Raw genomic sequence first — 27,241 nt, forward strand, 5'->3', positions numbered from 1 at the left:
TGTTGGCATTTCTTCAGAGAGAATGAGGACTGAATGGGCCTGGAGACGGATATACTCTCCTGAACAGGGTTGAGACATGTTGGCTTGCAGAAGGAGGAGGAAGCTTGCACTGCCACTGCATGTGCATGGGCCTGTTCTATGGATAAACAGAGGGCTTCGTTTTCCGATGTCAAACTGGCCCATTTCACAAGCACTAAGCCTCAAAAAATCTAATGCCAGGGGGCTGGGAATCCTTTTCACTGCATTAATGCACAAAAAGTTATAAAATATTCCATCTCTGCTTATGCTGGTGAAGGGTGAAACCTCTTTAAAAAAAAATAAAATCAGGTGATTAAAACCACAATAAAAGAAAGGACAAACTATCCAACAGAATGGGGACTGCATAAGTGTCACATGACCTGGGTTCAATTCCCAGTGCTTCCACTGCCCTTGGGCAAATCACTCAGTTTCCCCATTGGTAAAATGAGGATACGATACTGACCTCCTTTGTAAAGTTCTTTGAGCTCTGCTAGTGAAAAATGGTATCTAAGAGCTGCATACTATTATTTTTAGCAATGGATTTTTCTTCTTACAGTGATATTCTACATCATACCAATGAAGGGGTGGGGAGGAAGAAGTCAGGGAGAAAGAAGGCGATAGGGACTGTTTTTAGAGGTGCTCAGCACTTGTAGTTCCCATGGAGTTGTGGATTCTCAGCTCCTTTGAAAATTAGGACCAGGAGACTAGAGAAATAAAGTTCATATGTAGTTTAGTTTATTCCTCAAGACAGTTCCATTCTGCCAAACTGTTAAAAGATAATTTCCCTGATGTAACTGGCTTGAAGTTAACATCTAATGCTCAACTGCATTGCTAATTCCAGTCATCAGAGGAAACATTTTAAGCTGTTAACGAGATGGGACATACAGGGTGTTTCAGCCAGTGATCCTTGAAAGCAGGCCGCATCTTTTTGTGAACCACCACTTCCTGCAGGTCCTCAAGGGATGGATGCTGACCTATCTCCTCTTCAAAAGGCAGCATATACTCATCCACTGGACCTGAGGTATATGGAGAGAACTATGTTAATACAGAGAAGGACTCTATTAAGTAGACGTATCTCTTCACTTAGTCTGAACTGCAATTCCATAGCAACAGAAAAACCCAGTCCAAGCAAAGCATCGCACATTACGCACGTCACGTTGTTTTATACCAATGTGATTTACATTCCCCCTTCGCAAAACCGTTCTGCCATCACTGCTAGTTGTCAATTCATGAATTTGACACTGATGTCTGCTATGAACCCCAAATCTTGCACAACACTCCAAATTTTGCCTTTTTCCTAGTGGGAAATTAGTGCAGCATTTTGTAAAAAAAAAAAAAAACTAAGCAAGTTAACACCAAATCCCAGTTGATTATGTTTGATGTCCGACTCCAAATACACACAAGGTCCTGGCAGCAGATATTAATATGCCAGTCGCTTCATTTTAGTCCCTGACTTGCTAGGTCAAACACCGATGAAATATTTCTCATTTGTTCTTTCATAACCTAGTCTGATCATAGACTTATGGCAATAAAGCAATAAACACAGTCATTTGTTTTTAGTTACTAGACTGCAGTCGTGGTCCTGAGAACTGACACTTTCCTAAAGAAGCCAACCCTGATTAAGTGACAGACAGCCTGCAAGGCACCAATTTAGGTAGCGCTAACACAGTGATGCTATTGACAGTATTGTCCATGTAACAATGCACAGCTTGGGAATGTTCTGATAGTTCTTGCAATTCTTTCGTGTTTCAATGGACCTCTACATAAATGACCCAAGATGGAAAGCAGGAATGTAGTAAGGCTAAACATAGCTAGGATCAACCCATAATGTAGGGCCTCAAACATTTTAATGTATTCAGGCATATGAAGAACTCAATTTTTGAGACACTTTAGGGAACAGGATCTGGAGAAACTTGATCTGGGTCAATTCTGCTTTGAAAGGTGGTCAACTATAACAGGACAGCAACTTTCAGAAATCTGATTCAGGGTTAGACAGCTAACTACACTGTAGAAAAGTACAGAAGCGTTCATTTGGATTCTTTTCTGTACAGTTAAGTCTTAATCCACACAGAGTTGGACCATGCCAAACACAAATACATTCTGAAACAATTTGTTCTGTGAGAAAAGGGCTTGAAAACTGCAAAGAAGATAGTTTTCCAACAGGAGTAGAGGCACATTTTCTTCTCCAGGGAGAATTTTTGTTTTAATTGTGCTTTAGACTATCTCCAGCTAGCACATATAGAATGATTTCTGAACACTTCAGCTATCACGAGTATGGCTGTGAACTGCTCTGAACCACAACAGCATGTGAAAACTTTTCTAAGCAGCAGTGTGGACTCCCAATTGTGGCAATAAGTTCGGTTTATTGAACCATCATTTGGCATTTCATAATGCTTGGATGCACTCTTAACAAATAGCACGCCAACTGAAATGAGGATTTTTTTTAGGATTCTCGTGCATTACTGCATGGTCTCTTTGGACCAAGTGGTGACCTCTTTCAAACCTGACAGTATTTCACATGGGTTCCTTCAAACTGAAGGCCAAAAAAAGAGCTGGATAATTTTATCTGCTCATGAACTGTAAACCATCAAGACTACAATATTGAAATATGTGGCTATTACTCTGAAAAGTGACTAAAAGCCATTTAATTTTTCCCATTGACGTGGTGCCAATCAGTAAAACAAATCTAAATATTTAGCCCCCAAATAAGCCATCTCCATTGACAGGACAATGATAATGACCTTCCTACGCATGTTCCCCCCCCCCCCCCCCCCATCAAAATATCAGGACTGTTCCAACACACCTTTAGGGAAAGCCTGAATGAACATTTGCAACATGCTGTGCACATCAATAAACTCTTGCTCCACTGGGGCAGAAACAGAATAAAAGGGGCCTTAGCTCGAGCTACCTGCTGGTAGCCACCTGATACACAAAGCTTGAACTGTTGGCACAAGCATCTGGCTGATCTCAAAATGACGAGAAGGAAAAAGGAGGAGAGAGGTGTCTCAAAGAACCAAGGAACCAAACCATAGGTCAAAAACACCTGAAACTGAACTGGAAACTAGCTCAGTCTATGGGGCACAGGTATAAGCAGCAGCACTGGTGAATCCACTAACTTTGCAGGCAGCTTAGGGTATGTCTACATTGCAATTAAACACCTGCACCTGGCCTGTGTCAGCTAACTTGGGGCTTGGGCTATGGGGTTGCAAAATTGTAGTACAGACATTCAGGCTTGGATTGAAGCCTGGGCTCTCAGATCCTGCTGCCTCATGAGGTCCCAGAGCTTGGGCTCCAGCCTGAGCCCAAACGTTTACACCACAATTTTACAACCCCACAGCCAGAGCCCCTCTAGCCCAAGTCAGCTGACACACGCCAGCTGTGGGTTTAACTGCAGCGTAGACATATCCAGTATGAAGGGAAGGTATTTTTGAAGTTTCCAAGGACTCTTCAGGGACAGCCACCCAGTAGAGGTCATTGCAGTAAGCCTGGAGGCATTATGGGTTCATTGTTTATTAGCCTCCAATTATTTCCAAATCAAATATGCTCATTTTTACAAACAACAACATGTTCCTCATAGACACATTAACTGCCAGCCTTATAAACACAACCTGGAGTTGTGAGTTGAGCAGGGTTCTTTTTGGTGCACACACCTCCAACAATAGAAGGTTCTGCAGGCCAAATGTGCCCTTAGTTACACTTGTGCATACTCAATGTCTTGCAACTGACATTTAGTCTGAAGTCACTGCTGAAGTGCGAGTCACAGTGCCATTCAGCTCCATTTCCCAGTGCTGTATGGGCTCTGCATGACCAACAAGACTAAACATTCGGCACTGAAGCCAGCAGACATGGCTCTGAATAAATGCATGGAGCAGATCCATTGAGTCAGAAGGTGCCTGTAGCAGAGAGGCGTGACCTCCCTCAGAAATTGACAATGAGGGAGGTCCAGACGCCCTCTGGTGGGTGGAACCAGGAAAGCCATGCCCACCGTGCCAGAAGCAGAGGGACAGGACAGGAACAGGAAGTATATAAGGCAGGCCCTGTAGCTCAGTTGAGGGGAAGCTACTGAGGGAGACAGATGCTTCCACCCTGCTGAGGACTTCTGCTGCCCCAAGAACTCATCCTAACTGCCTGAGCTACCAGACATGCCCGATGCTGAGGAGCGGCTAGGATTACTGTTTGCAGTGTACCCAGGGGAGACAGAGGACAACCCAGAGATCCAGGTACACCCCGAGAAAAGGGTAGGAAGTGGCCCATGGACAGCTGACTATGGTCTGGCTGGGTTGCTGCCTGAGCCCAGTTCAGTATGTTGCAGCTGGATCCTCGCTGACCCAGTGGCAGACCACTCTGCCACTGTTAGGTCCCTGGGCTGGGACGCAGTGGAGTCAGGTGGGCCCGTGTTCCCCTACCCACTGCCATCCCTGGGGTGGCAGTCACCCCACCTTCAGCCAGGAGGCCTGTGGGAGTCTACCATCTGCCTGAGCCCCCTGCCAGAGGGCTGGAGCCTTAGACTGCTGGTACCCCGCTCTGCTTGAGAGCTGGGGTCCCCGGATTATTCCCTGCTCTGTCCGGCCTGAGGCCTGGAGCCCTGGACTGTGCTCGGCACCCTGCCCTGTCTGAGGGCCTGGGGTTCCAGACTATACCTGGCTCTATCCTGCCTGAGGGTTGGGCTTTAGTCTGTTGAGTGTCCTGCCCAGTCTCAGGGCTTGCGCCCCTGGACCACTCACTGCTCGACCCCGCTGAAAGGATTGAGCCCCTAGACTACTAACGTCCCCCTTGTCTAAGACTTATTCCAGGAGTGTGACAGCCAAGAGGTATGGCCTCCCTTGGAGACTGACAGCAAGGGAGGGCCATACATGCCTACATGTTTACTGTGCCAGTTACACATGCACAGGCAGGAGAACTGCACTCTGGGTTCAATCCAACTCCAACTGAAGTCAAAGGAAGTCTTTCCATTGACTTTCATGGGAACTGAACTTCTGAAGTTGTATTTAATAAAGGGAGATGGGGGAGATCCAAACGGATGTTTTGAACCAGACTGAACCATAGGAGACCTGCGTTATATTCCCAGCTCTGTCGCAGATCTGCTGCATGGCCTTGGGCAAGTCACTTTATCTCTGGGTCACTGTTTCCCCTTGTACGTCATGTCTAGTTAGACAGTAAACTCTCTGGGGAAGAGACTCATCTCTTATCATGTGTAGGTACAGGGATCCCAATTTGATTTGAGTCTCTAGATGCTACTGTAATGCAAGCAAACAATAATATTTGAAACCCAAGGGAATCAGCACGTTGAGGACTGGATGTCTGTTCCATACAAAAAGTGAGGAGTCTGAACAGGTAGTCGGGGAGTTGACAGAAATGAAATGACTATTTCTGACTTCCCTCAGTCCTAACATCAGCAGGCAATCTTCTGCACATAGCAAGACTGTCACCGATTAGCAGATGAGGAGGTTACTCACCCTGTGCAGTAACTGACGTTCTTCGAGATGAGTGTCCCTGTGGGTGCTCCACTACAGGTGTTGGTGCGTCCCTGCGCCTTCGCCCGGAGATTTTTGCAGCAGTACTCATAGCGGCCACGCATGCTCAGAATCTGCCCCCCGCTGTGACTCTAGGGTAATAGAACGCATGCGTGGCCGGTCTCCTCAGTTCCTTCTCTACCACGGAGGCCCCCCAACTCCGAAGTAGAGGGGAGGAGGGTGGGAAGTGGAGCACCCACAGGGACACTCATCTCGAAGAACGTCAGTTACTGCACAGGGTGAGTAACCTCCTCTTCTTCTTCGAGAGATGTCCCTGTGGGTGCTCCACTACAGGTGACTTAAAAGCAGTGTATCTTAAGGAGGTAGGGACTTCGGATCTGGTAGGAAGGCCGTTGAGAGTACCGCCCTGCCCAAGCGTATGTCAGATAAAGGGCCTTGAATAAGGGCATAGTGTTTAACAAAAGTATGGTCAGATGACGAGGTGGCTGCTTTACAAATGTCAGCCAAGGGAACTTTGCGTAAGAACGCGATGGAGGCAGCCAGAGATCTAGTGGAGTGTGTTCTAATGCCATCTGGAGGTGCAACCCCTTTCATCTGATAGCACAGCCGGATACACTGGGAGATCCAGTTCGAGAGTCTCTGGGTAGAAATAGGCATGCCCTTGGAGCGCTCTGCAACAGAGACAAAAAGTCTCGAGGAGGTTCTAAAGGGTTTGGTTCTATCCAAATAGAATGACAAGGCTCTGCGAACATCTAGTGTATGCATTGAGGCTTCAAAGGAGTTTGCATGTGGTTTCGGAAAAAAAAGTCGGGAGGTGTATGGGTTCATTAATATGGAATGATGAGTGTACCTTTGGAAGAAATTTGGGGTGCAATCTGAGGGTAACCTTGTCTTTAAAAAATATCGTATATGGTGGATGAGCCATGAGAGCTGCTATTTCTCCTGCCCGTCTGGCAGAAGTAATTGCCACTAGAAACGCTGTTTTCATGGAGAGGTGTAAAAGGGAGCACGTGGCTAGGGGTTCGAAGGGTTGTTGAGTTAGGGCAGACAGTACCAGATGAAGGTCCCAGGGGGTGGTCGGTTGTTTAATGTCTGGATATAAGGTTTGTAGGCCCTTGAGGAAACGCTTCGTAGTAGCGTGAGCAAAGACAGACGTATCATCAATTCTGTCGTGGAAAGTCGTAATAGCAGCTAAATGGACCCTGATGGAGCTGAAAGAAAGGCCGGATCGCTTAAGGCCCAAGAGATAGTCCAATATAAACGAAAGAGGTACCGAGGTAGGAGAAAGATGTTTGGCAGAACACCAATGTGTGAATCGTTTCCACTTTTGAAGATAGGTCTTGCGAGTAGATTGCGTTCTGCTATGTAGGAGCACCTCCTGAACTTGTTCGGAGCAATCTAATTCGCGTTGGGAGAACCACGTAGGAACCGGGCCTTGAGGTGAAGCATGGACAGGTTGGGGTGGAGAAAACGACCGTGCTGTTGAGATAGAAGGTTCGGAATAAGCGGCAGGGAGATTGGTGGTTGGATTGACATTCTGGTGAGGAAGAAACCATGGTTGTCTGGGCCACGATGGGGCAATGAGGATCACCTTGGCTCGATCCGTTCGTATTTTTATCAGAACCCTGTTGAGAACTGGTATCGGGGGAAACGCATAGAATAGGTTTCGGTGCCATGAGATCATGAATGCGTCCCCCAGGGAATGTTTGCCCAGTCCTGCTCTGGAGCAGAAATTGAGACATTTCTTGTTCTTTGCAGTTGCAAAGAGGTCTATTGTTGGGTAACCCCAGATGCTGAATACCTCGTGAATGGTTTTGTCGTCTATCTCCCACTCGTGGTCCCATGGGAAGCGTCTGCTCAGTTCGTCCGCTGTGGTGTTCATGATTCCGGGAAGATAGGCTGCTGATACCCGGATGTTGTTCGCAATGCACCAATTCCAGAGCTTCATAGCCTCTGTGCACAGCGAATGGGAACGAGCTCCGCCCTGCCTGTTTACGTAAAACATGCAAGCAATGTTGTCCGTCATTATGCGTACGTGATGATGTTTGATTAGTGGCAGGAAGTGACGGCACGCGTTGCGAATGGCTCGAAGTTCTAGTACATTTATGTGCAGGGAGGTCTCGGTTGGTGACCATAGTCCCTGTACTGTGTGATGAGACATATGTGCACCCCACCCTGTCATAGATGCATCGGTGGTCAGAATGCGTGATGGAGCCTGTTGAAGAAACGGGGCTCCAGAACAAAGGTTGGAGTGGACGGTCCACCAACGTAGCGAATCTTTGACTGGAGTAGGCAGGGAGAGAGTCTTGTTCAAAGAATGCATGTTCGGTTTGTAAACTGTCGCCAGCCATGCTTGGAAGCACCTCATGTGTAGGCGTGCATTCTGGACGACAAAAGTGCACGAGGCCATGTGACCTAGTAGTTGCAGGCAGTCTCGGGCAGTTACCTGAGGGCTGTTGCGAATAGTTGTGGCCAGTTGGTTTATGGAATTGAAGCGATCGGGTGGGAGCGCTGCTAGCCCCGTCCGAGAGTCGAGGTCTGCACCTATGAACTGCAGGTGCTGGGTGGGGCGTAATGTGGATTTGTCTCTGTTTATTTGTAGGCCGAGAGATAGAAAGCATTCGACTGTGAGCCGTGTGAACAGGAGCGCCTCGTCGAATGATGAAGCTTTGAGGAGGCAATCGTCGAGGTAAGGGAATATTACGACCCCTTGTTTCCTGAGGTAGGCAGTGACTACAGCTAGAAGTTTGGAAAAAGCACGGGGGGCTGTAGATAGGCCGAAGGGGAGTACCCTGTATTGGAAATGTGTGGAACCAAGGGTAAATCGGAGGAAACGTCTGTGGGCCGGATGTATAGTGACATGGAAATAGGCATCTTGTAGGTCGAGGGCAGAAAGCCAGTCGCCGCGCTCCAGCGCTGGGATTATGGTAGTGAGGGTCACCATCTTGAACTTTTGCTTTTTGATGAATCTGTTGAGCCGCCTGAGATCGAGGATTGGTCGCCATCCCCCATTTTTCTTCTCCGTTAAGAAATAATGGGAGTAAAAACCCTTCCCTCTGTGTCGCTCTGGCACGATTTCTACTGCTCCCAGATGAAGGAGATGTTGCACTTCTTGGAGGAGTAGCTGCTCGTGAGAAGGGTCCCTGAAGAGGGACGGGGAGGGTGGGTGGGTGGGAGGTAAGGAGAGGAAGGGGATGACGTATCCAATTGTAACTACCTGTAAGACCCACTTGTCGGAGGTAATCTTCCTCCATTGTTGGAAAAAAGGTCGTAGGCGGTGTCCAAAGATTGGTGTGCCGGCTGAAGTGAGGGCGTTGCTTTCTAAACCCTCGACCAAGTCTTCAAATCTGCCTATTAGCTGGTGGGGGTTGAGGCGCCCCTGTAGAGTTTGGGCGACGTCGCTGGAATCTTGGTCGTGGACGTTGCGGCTGTTGCTGTTCCTGCGGTCTATGGGAAGGTTGTGTAAATGCGGGATAACGTGGCCGGTGGTATGGTTGGTATCGATATTGTCGTCTTCTTGCCGTAGGTGCCTGGAGACCTAAAGACCGGAGGGTTGTTCTGGAGTCTTTCATTGAATGAAGCACTTCATTCGTGTTAGAAGCAAAGAGTTTGTCACCGTCGAAGGGAAGATCTTCAATTGTGTTCTGAACTTCGCGAGGAAAAAAGGAAGAGGAGAGCCATGAGCCCCGTCGCATGACTATCGCTGTAGCGGTAGATCTTGCCGCTGTGTTGGCTACATCGAGGGCTGCTTGAAGAGCGGTGCGTGAAATGGCTTGGCCCTCAGAAACTATAGCTCTGAACTGTTGTTTTCTTTGTTCTGGAATGTCATCAATAAAGTCCATTAACTTATTATAGTTTTTATGGTCGTATTTTGCCAGGACTGCAGTATAATTAGCTATACGAAATTGGAGGGTGGAGGATGCATAGACCTTGCGACCAAACAGGTCCAGTCGTTTGCTATCCTTGTTAGGTGGGGCAGAACGAGAATATTGTTGTCTAGCCCTCTGGTTCGCAGCGTCTACTACCAATGAGTTTGGTGCTGGGTGAGTAAAAAGGAATTCAGAGTCCTTTGGAGAAATAAAATACTTCTTGTCCGCTTGCTTGCAGGTAGGTAGGCTTGTCGCTGGAGTCTGCCAGATGGACTTAGCGGGTTCTAAAAGGGCTGCGTTAATTGGGAGTGCCACTCTGGAGGAAGAAGGGGGCTGTAGGATGTTCATTAGCTCATGCTGTTGTTCGGGAACCACGTCCAGGTTAATGTTTAGGTCAGTAGCAACTCTCTTAAAGATGTCCTGGAATTTTGTATATTCATCAGAGGGAGTGGGAGGAAGGGGAAGTAATGCTTCCTCCGGTGCTAACTCCGGGTCTGTTGGACCAGGGGAAGGGCTAGGTTTATCCTGGGAACGTGGCTGTGTTGCCAGGCGTCTCGTGTCACTAGCATATGCATTAGGAGACGGCGCTGGATCAGTGTTGCGCCTGGTCAAGTGGCCACGGGGCATGTGTTCCCGAGGGTATGATGCCCATGGTGTCCAGTATTGCCATGGTGGCGGGTAGGGCATAGGTGGTGCCATCCAGGGGTTCATCCCCCAAGGGGCAGGGTCCTGAGAGTGGGATGAGGTAGTATTTCCATAGCCCTTATTGCTCTGGGTCCGGGGCTGGGAGTCATGATATGGGGAAAAAACTCCCTGTGGATCTGCTTCCTCCTCACTGGAGGAAAACTGCTCAGATCCTGACTCAGGCATTGAAAAAGAATATGCATTCATGAGCGGAGACTGCAAGGTAGGTGATACTAGAAGATCAGCTGTCTGGGTAAAATGAGTGAATGCAGCTCCTGCGGGAGATGAAAGCCGAGCCGATAGAGGCTGCTGCACAAGAGCATTCCTGCGATCGGGGCTTCTGGCTGTGATCTGTGTGTCAGAATGCCCCGCAGGCGTCGGTGCCGCGGTCTGTGCCGGGCGAGAAATGTCGGGCTGCCTCGGGTGAGGCGTGCCGTGGAATGTCGGCACCGTCTCATTTGCGGTGCCGAACGGTGCCGTCACTGAGGCAGGCAACTGGAAGCCTGATGCCTCGGCACCGGAGCCTCTCGGTGGCGCTGAAGCCTCAGGCGGCTTTTGCGCTGTTCCGGAGGAGCCTGGCTCATGGAAATTGCTGAGGCGAGGGATCACAGGCAGAGAGATCGTCGATCTGCCTGGAGAAACTTTATGCCTCATAGTCTTGCTCGGTGAGGAAAGGTGCCCCTTCTTCATAGACTTCTTGAGCTTTTTTGAGGGGGGGGGGCTGTGTCGGGTAGCGGAGCCGGCTTCAATGCCTGGGTCTGAAACTGACCCGATAGATTTTTGAAGCAGGAGCAGTTTGAGTTTAAGCTCCCTGTCTTTCCGTGCCCTGGAGCTGAGTTTACAGCAGTGGGCACATTTTTGGGGAATGTGAGCTTCCCCCAAATATTTTATACACTTTGAGTGCCCGTCCGATGACGGGATAGCTTCCTTACAAATAGCACAGCGCTTGAAACCGGTGGAGCCCGGCATAGCCGCGGCTGACAGGAAAATTTTTTTTTTTTTTTTTTTTTTAAGATAAACTGGGTAAGTAACTAATTTAACAGAGAAAACTGACAGAAAACTGGTTTCTAAAGGATAATTAAGGCAAAAGTGAAGGATTCTCTAATGAGTCTGCTGAGCTCCGTCTCAGGCCGGGGACGGTTGAGAAGGAACTGAGGAGACCGGCCACGCATGCGTTCTATTACCCTAGAGTCACAGCGGGGGGCAGATTCTGAGCATGCGTGGCCGCTATGAGTACTGCTGCAAAAATCTCCGGGCGAAGGCGCAGGGACGCACCAACACCTGTAGTGGAGCACCCACAGGGACATCTCTCGAAGAAGAAGCCCTATTTCCACATGACACTTCTTGCTGACAGACTAGAGGCTGCCCCATTTTTCAAGAACTGTTTTGATGAAGGAACATTGAGAAAGTCAGGCGATGCGGTGAAAGCAAACGCTTGTGGCTAAGGCTTTGATTGCTTTAACTCAAGTGCTTAGGTTTTTGTTTTTTAAATAAATTTTTAAATTAAATTATCCCATCTCCTAGAACTGGAAGGGACCTTGAAAGGTCATCGAGTCCAGCCCCCTGCCTTCACTAGCAGGACCAAGTACTGATTTTGCCCCAGATTCCTAAGTGGCCCCTCAAGGATTGAACTCAAAACCCTGGGTTTAGCAGGCCAATGCTCAAACCAATGAGCTATCCCTCCCCCCTGTTCTTACAATGTAGACTGCACTCTCCCCATACTACATCTCAGAGAAGGGAAGAAAGAGCTGATGTATTACCCTTTCACATAGGTTCAACACTTGCTTAGGGAACAAGTGAAAATGAACAGGTCTGACAACAAACAAGACCCCCTTCATTGGAGAGACAGTGCACAGGTGCATTTAATACTTTAAAATAGGCCCACTGTCAACTGAGGAACTATTTTCTCTCTCATCTCATTCGCCAAATTTTTTATTGGGTTCCCAGGCATTATGCAATATAATCTGCACACTGTTAAACGCACTTTGGACTTTAACTCTATGAAGTCCACTGTTTAGAGGGAATGACAGTTTATTGGAAAATCCAGATTAACATCTTAATGAGAAGAACATGCCATTGATTTTATGAAGACACCACCATTCTCTGGACCGCATACCCCTGCTGAAGCTGAACTGGGGAACTTTACACTTACCATCAGCTGCTGTGCACCTGGAGATTAACTCCCACAATACTAGTCCCATTGCATACATGTCTATTCTCAGGAAGGCATCTCGCTGGAAGTTGATTGCCCCCTCTAACACCTCAGGAGCCATGTACCTCCTTGTTCCCACCTACACACCAAAAGAAAAAATGCAATTTAAGTTACAAGAGATAGTTGGGTGTGTAGGGACTACAGCTGTTCCATCAACCTCAAAGCTACTTCTCTGCTAAAATGGCTGTGTACTGGCTCCAAACAAAATGGGTCCACTCTTTCTGGCATCACTCCTCATTAAAACCATTCCAAGCTCCACGAAACAGTTGTAAAAAGACTCCAAGTGTGTGGATATGTATTTGTTGATCATTCAGTGGACACTAAGGGTTTGAATTAAATGCAATGAGGTAAGATGACCATGTCTGAAATTCTGTCATCCATCCACCCCATTGCCTCTAGCTACTGCAGCACCTGCTATATATAAAAACAAGTTAATTTTTGGAGACACTCCAAACACCTTAAGTTCAAGTCAGACTCTCAGTTATTTGATCATAATTGATCGCTTAATGCTCCCTTTATAAATTTAAAAAGGAATGTTGAGCTGGTGTAAGGTTTGGTGAATAGAGGTTTGACAGCCCTGGATAGAAGTCTCATTTATCCAGAGGACAGGTGTAACGTGGACACCACACTGTCCTGCCAATCCGCTTCAACCATGTTCTGGAGACCACCTCTAACCTTGAGAGAGTAGCTCAATCTCCGCCTGTTAAACATGTTGTTACTTTTAGTAAAAGAGATCTTTATAGAGGTGCTACAAACACATGTGGTGGAATACCAAGCCATGAGGAGGAGTAGGGACAGAAGGGGTCTGGAGTGGAAGGGGGAAATCACCTGTCCGATGCAGAAGTTAATTTTCTTTTTAATAATTTTCCCCGTAGGGAATTCCCCACCATAAACTTCTCATCTTGCAAGGGCCTGACTGTGGGACAAAGCCGAAGCACGAGAAGATGTAGAAGCAGTTAAAGGTCTAGAGAGAGGTGACCAAAATGGTCAGAGCTGTGGCTGGATTTACAGAGATGTTAGGAATAGGCTACTTTTATGTCATGGAGGTCACAGAACATTCTCTCCTTCAGCCCCCGGGCTGAGGGACTGAAGCTGGGAGCCAGGGGGGCCTTGAGAGGGTTCCAGCTACCGGCAACAGCCTCCTCATGGGGCCCCCTGCAAGGTTCCAGTGACAGGTGACAGCCTCCTGAGGGGGTCCTCCTCAGGGTCCAGCAACAGGTAATAGCCTCACGCAGGGGAGAAGGATGCCTTGGGCAAGCGTCTGGGAGTGTCCTGTTTTCTCTTTGGGAAATATGGTCACTCTGCAGCTCCCAGCCGCCATGGGTGGAGGGCCCCCCCCCACTCCCGAAGCTTCCAAGTGTAGTCAGCTTGGGATATTTATTGCTGCTAAAGGTCTCTAGGCAGCTACAATGACTGGACTTTAAAAAAAACCTGAAGAATTTTATGACTCAATATTTAATGCTAAAACCAGTGATCAAATCTCATGCTGCAAGGGATAAACTGAATGCCTTCAGGGGTCAGGATGGTCTCCACCTCCATGTTATGCAGCCTTGCACAACTGTCTATGTGCACTATTGGAGAGGATAAGGGGTTGCCTTCCTCTGCAGTAGCAACTAGTGGAGCCAAGTTACCTTAAAATGGCAGGAAGAAAGTAGTGCAGGAAATTTAAAGATCAAATGCCATTCTTTATGGAAAGTGTTTCTGCTCATTTGTTCCCTGATTCAGTATCTGGGATACAAGTAATTTGCAAAAGTAGAAGAACAGGCAGTGTGTGCAATATAAAATATATAAAAGGTAAATCTGGGTCATCCCGTACCCTGCTCTTTGAGCAAAAACCACCATTAAATCTAATATAAAATCAGCAATTAAAAAAGCATTTTGTATCTATTGCCCCTGCAAATTATCCAAGCTGAGCAAAACAATGCCCTTCTGCAATTTCCTGCCCCCCAGTAACCGTCCCCATATCCTGCATCTGCAGAAACGCTGCCCACTCCCAGCAGATGTGGTATGCCCCACATTTATTTCTAAAAGGTAATTGTTACCTGTCCATGGGTGTCCCCTGGAGGCTTTCCAGGCTCAAACCGTACAGCCAGTCCAAAGTCAGCTAGAACTGCTGTCAAGTCATTCTTCAACAACACATTTTTACTCTTGAAGTCCCTGCAGACAGCCAAGAAGCAAGTTTGAGAAGGATTTAGTATGGCACAAATCTCCATCATTTTTAAACAAACATGTCAAAACTTGACTGGTTTAACTGCCAAGCTCGGGATGCGCTCCGTGACCCAGTGAGAATCCTGTATGCTGAAGATGCACCTATCTTACCTCTCTGAGATCACACCTGAATCTATGAAAGCAATAAATAAACTAGAGACCTAACTGCTCCTGACCAGATTTAACCAATTTCCTTCCCCTCCACCATATATTTCTGTGTGCGCGTTTTTACAAAATACTCCAGTTCAAAGATACAAAGAATCTAAGGTAGAGTCAGACTGACACACTGCTTTAGGAGTGGCATTAGGGCATTGCCTGCAAACACCCTTGCTGGGCCCGATGCTCATACATGCTATACAGGGTGGTGTGGAGGCAGATTTCAGCCTTTGCACTGACGTGAGGCCACTGCTCACATTTCATTGATGATCTGGCAGTTGTGTGCCTTTAGCGGCCGACTGTGTGACTGTCAGCCTTTCTTCCCCCAACTGAGGGAGAGGATTATAGTGATGGTGGCAGGATTCCTCTGGCACCCAATCAGGATGCAGGAGATATGGCCATTATCTTGGACTATATATTGGAACCAGCGTAACAGAAGAGGAGAGAAATAACAGCAGAAGCAAAAGGAATCACGGGGGGAGGGTAATTTTAGAAAAGAATCAAAGCAGGGTAAGGAAAACAAGGAGAAAGCAGTAGTACAGGGGAAATTAATGTCAAAATAAAACCAGGGATTGAACTAAAGGGATCATAATATATTATTTATAGATACACGCACACACCCACAACATGCCGCTCATACACAGTGATATAAAAAAAATGAGACAAGACGGAAGCTCCCATGTTTAAAGTTTCTACCATTCATGCATTTAGGGTGACCACATAGCAAGTGTGAAAAATCGGGACCGGTGGCGGGGGGTAATAGGAGCCCATATAAACCCCCCCCCCAATATCGGGACTGTCCCTATAAAATCGGGACATCTGGTCAACCAAAATGCACTATACAAAAGTTAGCATTTCATACAAATGGGCAAACCCCTCCTCTGTCTGGCATCCTCAGCAATGTTCCCTCAAAGAGGCATTTGAGGGGTGGAGGAGAGCACCAAGATGTGATAAGAGGTTATATTACAAGTTGGTTTTGCCAGGACTACCTACAGATTGTTCCCTGGTACATACTATATATACACATTTTGTATACATTGGGCTTTAAAAAGTAAGTATGGAAAACTGGTCTCTTACTCCATTCAAAGTCAGCAGTTTCTGTAAAGTCTGACTGGAATTTTTAATTAGAAGAGAGCTTAATCAAGTTTCTTGTTAGTTTGTTATTATAAGCAACTCACCATCACCGACAAACATACCAGACCCTTTTAATAGTTACTGTATTCATTATGCCCATTAATTTATGAAGCAAATGTTACATTTATATATTTATAATCGTTTGTCATCTTAAAGTAGTAGCCCTTTAATAAACAAGGCCTCCTTGGAAACAAGCTGATGTGAGCTGAGTTCAGCTCACTCTTTCTACAGGCTTCAATCGTTTTGTGTGACAGAGATCTATTATATTGAACTTTTGAGCTCCTGGACCAGCACTATCCTAGAGATACTGACTGTACTAGGTCACTGACAGAGTCCAAATCTAGTCACTGACAGAGTCCAAATTCCCTTTGTAGTGGTTTATTATGGGTTGAGCAGAGTTTCATCCACAAGCCCTTCAAAGCCACGTCCTTACCTTAGTCTTATAGTCAGAATGTGAGTAGAAGACCTAACAAGAAAAATCACACACCCTGGCCTTTCCACATTTTCATCAGAAAAGAGATGTTTGTGAATATAATTAAGATACAAACCTTTGACAGCAGATGGCAATGCCCTGTATGCACCACATTATAATTTTCCTATATTCTTTCAGTTCACTCAGTGACCTTGCTGAATGCAGGACACTGCTAGCCTGCACAACATAATTAATGAGGTCAGATACAATTGTTTTAAACTACAAATGATCTGTCAAAATACTTTGGGAAGAGAGGAATCACTGGACCAGACAGAGGGGCCTTCTGCATTTCTGGGTGTCATACGGCCACATCCAAAGGCAGGTTGAGCTGCTCAACCCCCAAGTCTCAACCTCCTGAGAAAGTAAACAACACTTCTTTACCACAGCCACACACAAAGCTGCATGTTCTAGTTCGGGAGAGTCTAGCTAGGTGATTAAGGTGGGGGAAGTCATTTAGCCTACTGTCCAGTAAAGCAGTTATTGGAGACATTTCTGCAGTGTAGGATTTGTTGTTATAGCATATTCACAACAAAATTTAAAGAGTGCTTAATTGCTTAAGCAAAGCTGTGCTTGCCTGGTTCTCCCTCACTGAACTACGACACCATTTGGCAGAGGAGTTAATTTATGACAGACTCACAAAACCACAATAATACACTGCTCCGCCATCTTAAAAAGTAAAAGTGAATGATTAGATGCATACATAGATAAATCCACACACATACACGCACACTCTCTTCGGGGCATATTGTGCATCTATCACATTCTCCATGCGCATATGCAAAGAGGTAAAAACACTTTAAAAACATACATCCAAACTGGCCAAGTGGCCAAAAATGTCAAAGAATGACTCCGCTGCCCACAAAAAGAAAAATCATCTTCCACGGAAAGAGCTGCAGGCTTTCGGCTGTCAAAGAGTAGGACAAGAAGATCTATATTTATGTGTTTAAATAAAAACAGTCCGATTTTCTGAACAACTGAACATCTGGTGACTCCCACTCAGATCTAAGAAATAGGATTTTAAGGCACAGCCAATCACTGACTTGGCAACATGACCTGATGGTCAGCAAGCTATTCAGTCAGACCATGGAATGGCGGGGAGGATTAAGCTCTAGAGTAAGGGACCTCCACTGAAAATCCCTTCCTACTAGCCTCCTCCCATTTAGATGTGGGGGCAGTCCATTTGAGTGTCTTGGCTGGTAGGTAACAGAATGCAGCAAGAGAAGAATACTTCTTCCATAGTGCCATTCACACCCATATAGATCCCAGAAGCCACTGGCAACAATGAATAAAGATTAATACAATTTTATTTTATTATCTGCTCCTATCAAATAAAATGTGAGTTTTAAATAAGTCAGCACCCTACCATTGTGAGCTGAGAGCTCACACATCCAGGATAAAATGGCATTTGGCTCACAAATGCCTATAAACTTTCCTTCTCCCCACCCCACCATTATAGACCTCCCCAACACAGCCAGTGCTCTGGCTGGAGGTGCGAGCTCTGGTACGGGGCTGGGGATGAGGGGTTTGGGGTATAAGAGGGTGCTCTGGGCTGGACTGAGGGGTTCAGAGGGTGGGAGAGGGATCAGGGCTGGGGCAGAGGGTTGGGGCTCCAGGCTCTGGGGTGGGGCTTACCTCAAGCAGCTTCCAGCAGCAGCAGCAGCATGTCCCCACTCTGGCTCGTATGCGTAGGGCAGCCAGGGGGTCCCGCACACTTCCCCCATCCCAAGCGCCAGCTCCTGTGGCCAATGGGAGCTGCGGAGCTGGCACTTGGGGCCGAGGCCGCTTGCGGAGCCCCCTGGCTGCCCCTACACATAGGAGTCGGGAGGGACATGCTGCTGCTTCCGGGAGCCATGGCAGGCAGGGAGCCTGTCTTAGTCCTGTTGTGCTGCCGATCATACTTTTTAACGTCCCAGTTAGCAGTGCTGACTGGAGCCACCAGGGCCCCTTTTCGACTGGATGTTCCGGTCGAAAACCGGACACTTGGCAACCCTACCTTCTCCTGGGTTCAAGGGCTGCCAGGATCCTCCTCTCTCCCCCCCCCCCCCCCCACCACCGGTACTAGTCATGGCTCCCTGCCTGGCTGGTCTCAGGGCAGTATAGGGGGTGGGTTACTGGGCTCTCACAGCTCATCCCTCCACCCCCTGCTATCCCAACTTCCTCCCCTTTGCTAGGGTGTCTCGCTCCCTTACAACGTGTCTGGGACCCCCCCATGCCGCTCCCTTCAGGCCCCTCCTTCCCTCTGGCTGTTGTTCCCCCCTCCATGGACCCTGCCCACTGGGTCTGTCACCTTGTTCCTGGTGGGTTCCAGCCCCTTGCACGACCCTCCTGCCCCCGCTTGCTGGCTCTCACGTGTGTCACTGGGCCATCAGGCAGCCCCCTCCAACCTCCTACGTGGCTCTTCGCCTGCTGGCTGACAGCCACAGAGCCTCACTTGCCTGGGGCTGCTCTCGCTGTCTCCCTCCCTCAGCATGCATGCAGGCAGAGACTTGAGCTGGGGGGCTTCCTGATTTGACCAGGCAGCTGAGCCATGGTACTGACCTGGGGTGCTGGCTACTCCCCATTGGCCATGGTCTAGAGCCCTCTGATTGGCCAGAGGCCCTGTCAGTTCCAGGATCCCATCTCCTCCTCGACCCTTCCCCTCTCTCCTGGTATGGCGAGAAGGCACCAGAAAAAACAAACCAACAAAGAAACCTACAAAGTTTTAGTAAGGGGCCAACCGTGCCCTTCCACATGGGGGATGGGGACACCTGTTAAACAGTGCAGAGTCCAGCAGCCCCAGAAGACAGTAGCCCAGAGACTGGGGTCTCAGTGCCAAAAGGCATTTGGTACTCACAAGAAGCGGGGACTCTGGTTCACCTGATAGCAAAAGGTCCTTAGAGTGCTGGAATTCCTGCAGTACCCAGAAGGGATCCGGTGCCGACAGGGTAGCTCAGGCAACAACTGCTGAAGCAGATAATACTGACAATCGCACCGCAACAGAAGATAGGCATTGTTGTGTGTCCGGCACTGAACAAACCGGTACCAGTGGCTGGACAGACTGCATCAGTACCAACAGTTGGATTAAGGGGCACAATGGTAAGCTGGTTTCATGTACTGGTATGTACTATGAACGCTGGGCCAGATGCATCAGTACCAACAGCTGGGCCAAACTCACCCTATGCTTGCTCTGTGCTGGTAGAAGGTACCAGGGCCCTATTGGAGCCATGTCTCTTTTCCTTGGGGCTCCAGCGCTTCACAGCCCTGCCAGTACTAGCGGAGGAGTCCTTGGCTTCAACAGCACCTATGGTGACTGGAGGCCTGGCTGAGCACCACATCTTTTTTTAGAGCTGATTCCTTGGAGTGAGAATCCGCATTCCTCTTTTTGGGAGTCTTCCCAGAAGCCTCCAAAGTCTTCCCTTCCTTTTTGGGGAAGTCTGCCCGAGGCAGAAGTAGCACTGGCTCTGTCCAGGGACAGATATGGTGGGGTGAGAGAGGTGACGCCTCCTGACCTGGTTCTGGATGTAGAGAACGTTCTATCATGAACAGTCCCCGCTTGAGCTCCTTGTTCTTCCCTGCCCTAGAGTTGAGGGCCAAGCAGAAGTTACACTTCTGGGAGACATGGGACACCCCCAAGCAATGGACACCCTTAAGAGTGGCCATCGCTTACAGGAAGAGGCAGCATTTCAAGCATGGCAGGCCAAGAATGCAAGTCTCCCTGGGGGGAAAAGGGAGAGTAGAACAAAACCATCTTCTCACTACGCGTACAAACTAACTCACTCTAACGACACTAACAACTACTAGACTAAGTATCTAAACACTAAGGAATAAAAGAGAAAGGCCGAGGCACACTCAAGGCAGACACACTAAGGAAGGGTTCCCAACCCCTTTTTTGCGCTTCCCGCCCCCCCCCCCCCCCATGCTATAAAAATTCCACAACCCAGCTGTGCCACAACAACTGCTTTTCTGCATATAAAAGCCAGAGCCGGCGTTAAGGGGAGGCAAGAAGGGCTAATGCTAAGCTAAGCAGCTCAGATGGCAGGGCCCCAGGCTTCAGCACTGCACAGCGCGACTTCACCTTTCTGCCCTGGGCCCCAGCAAGCTAACGCCGGTCCTGCTTGGTGAACCTCCCGAAACCTGCTCGCGGCCCCACAGGGGGCCCCAGAGCCCTGGCTGAGAACCACTGCTCTAAGGTTCCATCTCAGGCCAAGGTGGTTGAAAAGGAACTGATGCGGTTCACCTACGCACCCTTATATAGCTTTGGTGTCTGACATTAAGAGGCTTAGAGTGCATTTGCAGGCTGAACGGACACTGCTAGGTGAAAATCTCCAATCACTGGCTTGAGAGGCACGTGTGTACCTGAAGCAGAGCACCCAGAGGGACACTACTCAAAGGGTACGTCTTCACTACCCGCCAGATCAGCGGGTAGTAACATCTAGACGTGATAAATTGATGTCTGAACGCTCTCCCCGTCGACTCCAGAACTCCACCAGAGCGAGAGGCGGAAGTGGAGTCGATGGGGGAACCGCGGCCATTGATCCCGCGCCGTGAGGACCCGAGGTAAATCGATCTAAGATACGTCGACTTCAGCTACACTATTCTCGTAGCTGAAGTTGCATATCTTAGATCGATTTCTCTCTCTCTCCCCCCACCCCAAGTGTAGATCAGCCCAAAGAAGAAATGATATTTGGCAGCATTAGATTCCATTGATTTATACACCAATGCTCTTACTTTAAATTTCCACTAGAGGGCACTAAAGCACTGACAAGCAAGGATCGTGATAATTACAACATTAATCCTCCTTTTGTGCCAAAGGCCAATGGTGTTAAGGAGTTATCTGAAGCTTTTTATGGCAGTAACTCACTCAGACTTAACTGAGAATTCAAGCATTTTAACAGTGCATTGTCCTGTGCTATTCAAAAATATCACCCAACTTGAAACATTTATTCAGACATTTATTTTTTTAGACGGGGAAAGACAGTAAAATACACCCCTGCCCTGAAACTACATGCTTCTTAGATGGTAAAGTTTACACATGGGGAATGAATTTCCCCACCTTCCTTTTCCCCTCCCCTGCATCATTTGCTAAATCTATTGTGACACTAATTACCATGGTCCACAGCTTCAAGAGTTTTGCATGGCTTTTTCCCTGCCCCTCCCCTAGGAATTTCACATATAAATCACTGCATTTATTTTACAGGGGCAAGTGTCAAGGAGGCAGAGTTCCCCCCACAAGCAACTGAAATGCAGCTGCAGGCTCTTGCACAAGATCACATTTCTCAGAATTCTCTTCGTGTTTTGGGGGGCGGGCACACAGTCACTCAACAGAAAACACTTCTAGAACACCAAATCAAATACAGACAACTGCAACTGAACGTCATGTTTCAGCCCAAGCTAGAGTGCAGGGCAGTGGGTGGAGGAGTATGTCCTGGGACTTCCATGTATATAGCCTTTCACCTGACTTAAAAATTCTTCCTGAAAACTTACCTATTCCATGATGCCTGGAGCAAGCAAGACTATACCATCTATATTTTTATTTTAGAACTAGCTATCCAGAACCATCAAGACATGCAGACGTATAAAGTGAGTATCCATCTGCATGTTGCCGTAACCCTCATCGTTCTGCACTCCAGCAATTTGCCCTGCCACACCAGCCTGTATCATGTCTAAAATGTACTGTAAACTCTTTGGGGCAGGGATCGTCTCTTCTTGTATCTTTTGAACAGCTCATGGCAAGCTAAGTGCTATAAAATAATGAGTAATAGACAGCAGCCATTTTCTATTTCACTTATTCTTTCCTTCTGAACAAAAAGCTCAGCTGGGGAGGATAAGAGGATAAGACTAAGCATCAAGTTCGAAATAATTATATTCCCTGGAAGCACTGGTTTAAATCCTTGCATAGTCAAATAGACATACGGAATATACAGACTACCATATAGTTTATTCAGATTATAAAGCCAGAAGGGCCAGTTTTGATCATCTACTCTAACCTCCTGTATAACACAGGACTTCCCTGAATTAATTCCTTTCAACTTGAGCAGATCTTTTAAAATACATCCAATCTTGATTTTAAAATTGCCAGAGATGCAGAATCTACCACAACAGTTGATAAACTAGTCTAATGGTTAATTAACCTTGCTGTTAAAAATTTCCACCTTATTTCTAGTCTGAATTTATCTACATTCAAATTCCAGCCACTGGATCTTGTTATACTTTTGCCTAGACTGAAAAGTCCTCCATTACCAAATTTCTATTCTCCACGTAGGTACTTGCAGATTGTGATCAAAGGGTACCCCTTAAAACCTTCCCTAAGTTAAGATAAACAAATTGTGCTCTTTGAATCCATTGTTATAAGGGTTGTTTTCCAAACCTTCAATCATTCTTGCAGCTCTCCTCTGAACCCTCTCCAATTTATCAACATCCTTCTTGAATTGCGGACACCAGAACTGAACGCAGTATTCCAATGTGTAGGTCCTTTGGATAAGGACTAAATCGAGGTCCTGCCTACTCTGTTTGGCCATTAAACAGCCTCTGGCACTTTCAGTGGAGGATTTGTCTCCCCATGTTTTTGGCCTACATTCCTTTCTTCTACAGGGGCTCTGCAGTGTGGTGGCGGCACAGACTACCTACCTGGCTATTACCATATGTTATCTTTTGCAAAATACTTAGGATGAAAGGCACTACATAAAAGCAAGATCTCCTCCCTCCTCTATTCAACAAAATTGTCGGGCATGTATTTTAGAAAGAGACAAGGTGGGCGAGGTAATACCTTTTATTGGACCAACTTCAGCTAGTGCAAGGTTCAAGCTTTTAAGTTACACAGAGCTCTTCAGGTCATGAGCTGAAGAACTATAGTTATGCAAAAAGACAATACCTGTGTGCTATGGCAGGTTTGTGTCCTTCCCCTTTGCACCAGGGGACATCTTCGTGTAGGTAGGACAGTCCATGGGCCATCGTTTCTGCAACATGGCAGAGTTCATTCCAGCTGATAATATTCCCCTTCAGGTAATCTGTCAGAGAGCCCTGAGAAATGGGACATCATATGTTCTTAGAACTTAATCACAGACCTTGGTAAGTGACAGCTGTGCCAAATCGTCAGTTTAGAGAATGGCTTTAATGAGTGTTTGAGAAGTTTGAACTTTGATTTGACAGAAAAATCCACTTGCAAAGAATAAAACAAAAAAGAAGCGAAGAATGTTGGTGAAATACTATTACTTTCCCGGACTCACTGAAATAAAAATACCTAATGGCTTTAAAAATTAGTTCCACCAGGTCTAGCTACCTCAAGAAAAAACTGGAGCAGCTATACAAGAAGGGGAAAGCCTTAAATGAGAAAAGATCTTACATTCTATTAGCTGTCTATGGAAATGATTGACTCCATGAACCTTGGATTAAATACAGGGATAACATTGCAGCTCAAACCTGGATTTGTGCATGTTTGTTTTATTTTAAATGTTCTTTATATTTGACAACTAAAGCAACCCATGAAACAGAGATATGCAGTGAGTTTTAAGTAAATACAGAGCCTGTCTGAAAGTGCAGAGTAAGGACTGCAACAGTCTGACTGTCAGCTCTGAATGCTATCTCTCAGGTTTGCCTACACAGGTGCAAGGTTACTACTGCTTACAAGTGCAAACCCTGGCCTTTTCCACTTCTCCTCCTGTCCTGCAGATCAGACTGATTTTCTAAAGCCGACAGTTCTTCTGAGAAATCTTTAAACCAAGGGTCGGTTTGCCTTTTTTCTTTCAATAAACTGAAACTCAGCTCACTATGGAGAAGTGAGAGATGCTCTAGAATAGCTACAAGGGGACCATGACATTCCAAAGTGGCTGTTCAAATGGTAAACACTCGTTCCAAATCCTGTATAGTTGCCCCAATAGGCATCAGTCCCTTTAACCCCCAAATGGAGATATGGCTATATGATACCTTGTCATGGAAAGCTGTGATCAGCCATAGCTCCATCTCCAGGTTTGTTCCTCGCTTCTCTGCTGCAATAAACTGCAAAAGGTTTTCGTGCTTCATGCCAGGCGTGTTGAAGATTTCTCTCTCACTCTGCCAGGATTGTTTATCCTAAAGCAGAGGGAAACATGATCAAAGACCACTTCTAAATTAAACCTTCCATTTAAAGCAAATAGCTGCCATGACACCATGCATTGCTGATGCTCCTCTTAAAGTTATTCTCAGGCATCATAAACAGGAGTACAGATGCCTTTAAAATTAGGCAATTTCCCAAAAGGTCTACATGCCAGAGGGAGAGAAGACATTCCTGTACTTAACCCCTCCCCAAATCGCCCTCAGAAAGCTCTACAGCCTCATTAAAAAAAGTGAAAGCCGACAATATAAAGTCACGGATTAAAAAATGTAGCCAAAATTTCTGTGAAAGCAAGTAAAAGAATGAAGCCTTTGCAAATACTACCTACATTTATATTTTAGCTGTAATTGTTAAGGTTATCATAAACCAGAATGGATTGTGTAAATGTCCGGTCTGGAGAGATAATATAGAAATCTCTTTCCATAAAGCCATGATGAAAAACACAAGGAAGAGGAGGATTAAAGAAGAGGGGTTTAGGGGAAGAGCACAAAGATTTTTCAATAATTTTTCTTCAACTGGACATATCTGATTGTTTCGGTTTTTCCATTTGCAATTCTTAGCATTTTGAATGTTCAAAATGAAATATATAATGTCTCAGCACAGTAATGTTCCTGTACAATGAGCCTTCACTTCATTAGGACTGTGGCTTTGTGAGCTGCAAATTACTTATGTTCAGGTCTGGATTCTCAATTTACCTAGGCAACAGTCATGCAAGATCTGGGATTAACATGGTCTTTTGTGCACTCGTTGGGTATTACACTGCATGCTGCCTCCCTGAATTTCTACAACTCCGAACATTCGGACCAAAGTTAAAATGCCCTGTAGATTTCAAAACGGCATCGTTTGCTCAGCTTGAAACAGCAGCTGCTGCAGGTGGCATTTGCTAATGAGCTAAACATACTGAAAGGCATATGGAGGTCCTTGAAACTTCTCTCACCTGTATGGGGAAGATTTTCACTGCTACATAGTCATTCATCAGCTGAGCCTTCCAGACACAGCCAAAGCGCCCCCTTGCTTTGATCTCCAATAATTGCAACGGCTTAAGGCCAACCAATGGAGAAGGGGGTGGTGGACCAGGATCCTAGGAAACAAAAGAATGATAAAGATGTAGGTTACAAACTGAAGTCAAACAGTGAAGCAAGGGGAAAACGTATTTTAGCTGACTGAAATTTACTGTTCAAAGTAAGTTACGACTTAGTAGCAGAGCAGTGTGAAATTGACATTTTGTTTTGCAGAATTTTCGCATGAAACACTTTGCCATTTGGTGGCGTTTCCCACCCTCAAATGTGGTTTATATGAAATGTTAAACTACTTTTTGCATCAAATCATGGCAAAAGCTTGAATTTTCTCATGTCTTCAATGCAAAAGCTGTCTTCACTTGGAAAACATTTACACTTTAATGATATCTCCTGCAAAAAAATGCCACCTTCAGTTTTGTTACAAAATAGCAAAGTACACCTAAAATTTCAAATAGTTTTGCACTTCATTATGAATATTTCATACCATTCTAATGAACAGCAAGTAAGTCTTTGATCCAATGAGGCACAATAGGCTTCCATAAAAATAACAGCTGTATAAACTCAAATCTTTGTATGAAAGATGCTATTTACAATACAATGTAGCTTTATGTAGAAGAGTAGTTGGCCTCTTCCAACCCAAATCTGTCTTCCATGTTTGAAAAGCTCATTTGGCATAGGCTCCATCTAGCCATGCAGGAATAAAAAGGGTGTTCAGCACCTCAAACTAAAATTAGGCCATACGACTTTTTTAATTTCCTCCCATAGAAAAAAATTAGGTTCTTACAGCATGTGCTACGATAGCCATTATGAATTCCAGCATGGTATTGCAACATTTGTTTAACAATTTAACAAAGCAAAGAGAAAGTTCTGCCATCTTAAATTAATAGTGTGCCATCCAAGGACAATCAATCTAAGAGGATTGAAATACTCAATCTGAACACTTCTGTACTTTCATAACCACCTGGTAAACTTACTGAAATTAAGTTTACAAAAGAGGGGAAAAAAAAAAAAAGTTAACTCTTGCCCTTTAGTTTTCAAGGTATCAGGCTTCTGACTCACCTCATTAATGTCAACGTGCCCATAGGGGGGCTTTCGGTGACGGTACATCCAGAAGGCCAAGAGAATGGCCATAGACAGAACAGCAATTGGAAGCAGAGAGTAAACCAGAATGTTGAGTAGTGAGGGTGTTGGTGGTGGTGGCTCATATATTACTGTAAGGGGGAGGAGAACAGTAAGTGAAACAGGATTTTTTATATCTGCAATGGGATTAGTGGCTGTAGTTCCAGACATACACAAGCATTTGCCCTCCCCCAACTCCTTTGCTGGTGTGACTCTCATGCTCTTGTAATGAGCAATTTATTAATAAAGATCTAGCCATCCATGCTCTAAAGTACCGCATTAGAACTTCCCCAAAAAAGTTCCACGGACCCAAGTGAAGTAGAAAATTGCTTGCTGAAGTATCTAAGTTTACATGCTTGCCTGCTGTTAACCCCAAAAGATGTTACGTGGGCACAGATGGCAAAAACCCTTCCCCACCACTGCCATTATCTAACAAAGAGAAAGGTTTTCCAGCCATGGCAATATGATGTCAGTTTAAAGTACAATACTGCAGAAGCCATCAGCAAACGTAGTGTCTCCACAGTAGTACTAATTCCCCATTACATCAGTAAAGCTGATGAACAAAGAATGGGAAGTCTAAATAGAGCCATGTTGCTTCACTGGAGACACGGAAGGATGAGGGATGGACAAATATCAATATTTGCCAAATTAAACACACACACAAAAATCAGTAGGGAAAGGCTTATTTTATTATTATGAGGCTATGAAGGGGATTTTAATAACAATAGGTAATAAAAATATGTAAACAATTAATAACTTTCATAAAGTCCTTAAAATTTGATAAGGATGTAATAAAATTCTATAGAAA

At 46.1% G+C, this 27,241-nt stretch overlaps 1 protein-coding gene across 1 annotated transcript in view; it reads right to left on the reverse strand.

Annotated features, from left to right (window-relative positions):
- ACVR2B (activin A receptor type 2B) overlaps positions 1–27,241 on the reverse strand; it is a 166,486-nt gene that overhangs the window by 12,165 nt on the left and 127,080 nt on the right. Inside the window, exons 4-10 of the mRNA XM_034759946.1 lie at positions 26,374–26,525; positions 25,233–25,376; positions 24,130–24,273; positions 23,078–23,226; positions 14,300–14,414; positions 12,198–12,336; positions 904–1,034 (exon numbers count right to left, since the gene is read on the reverse strand). Coding sequence (XP_034615837.1) covers positions 904–1,034; positions 12,198–12,336; positions 14,300–14,414; positions 23,078–23,226; positions 24,130–24,273; positions 25,233–25,376; positions 26,374–26,525 — 974 coding nt within the window. The remainder of the gene's footprint in view (positions 1–903; positions 1,035–12,197; positions 12,337–14,299; positions 14,415–23,077; positions 23,227–24,129; positions 24,274–25,232; positions 25,377–26,373; positions 26,526–27,241) is intronic.

The sequence above is a fragment of the Trachemys scripta genome, chromosome 2, assembly GCF_013100865.1.
Source record: "Trachemys scripta elegans isolate TJP31775 chromosome 2, CAS_Tse_1.0, whole genome shotgun sequence".
NCBI lineage: Eukaryota > Metazoa > Chordata > Testudines > Emydidae > Trachemys > Trachemys scripta.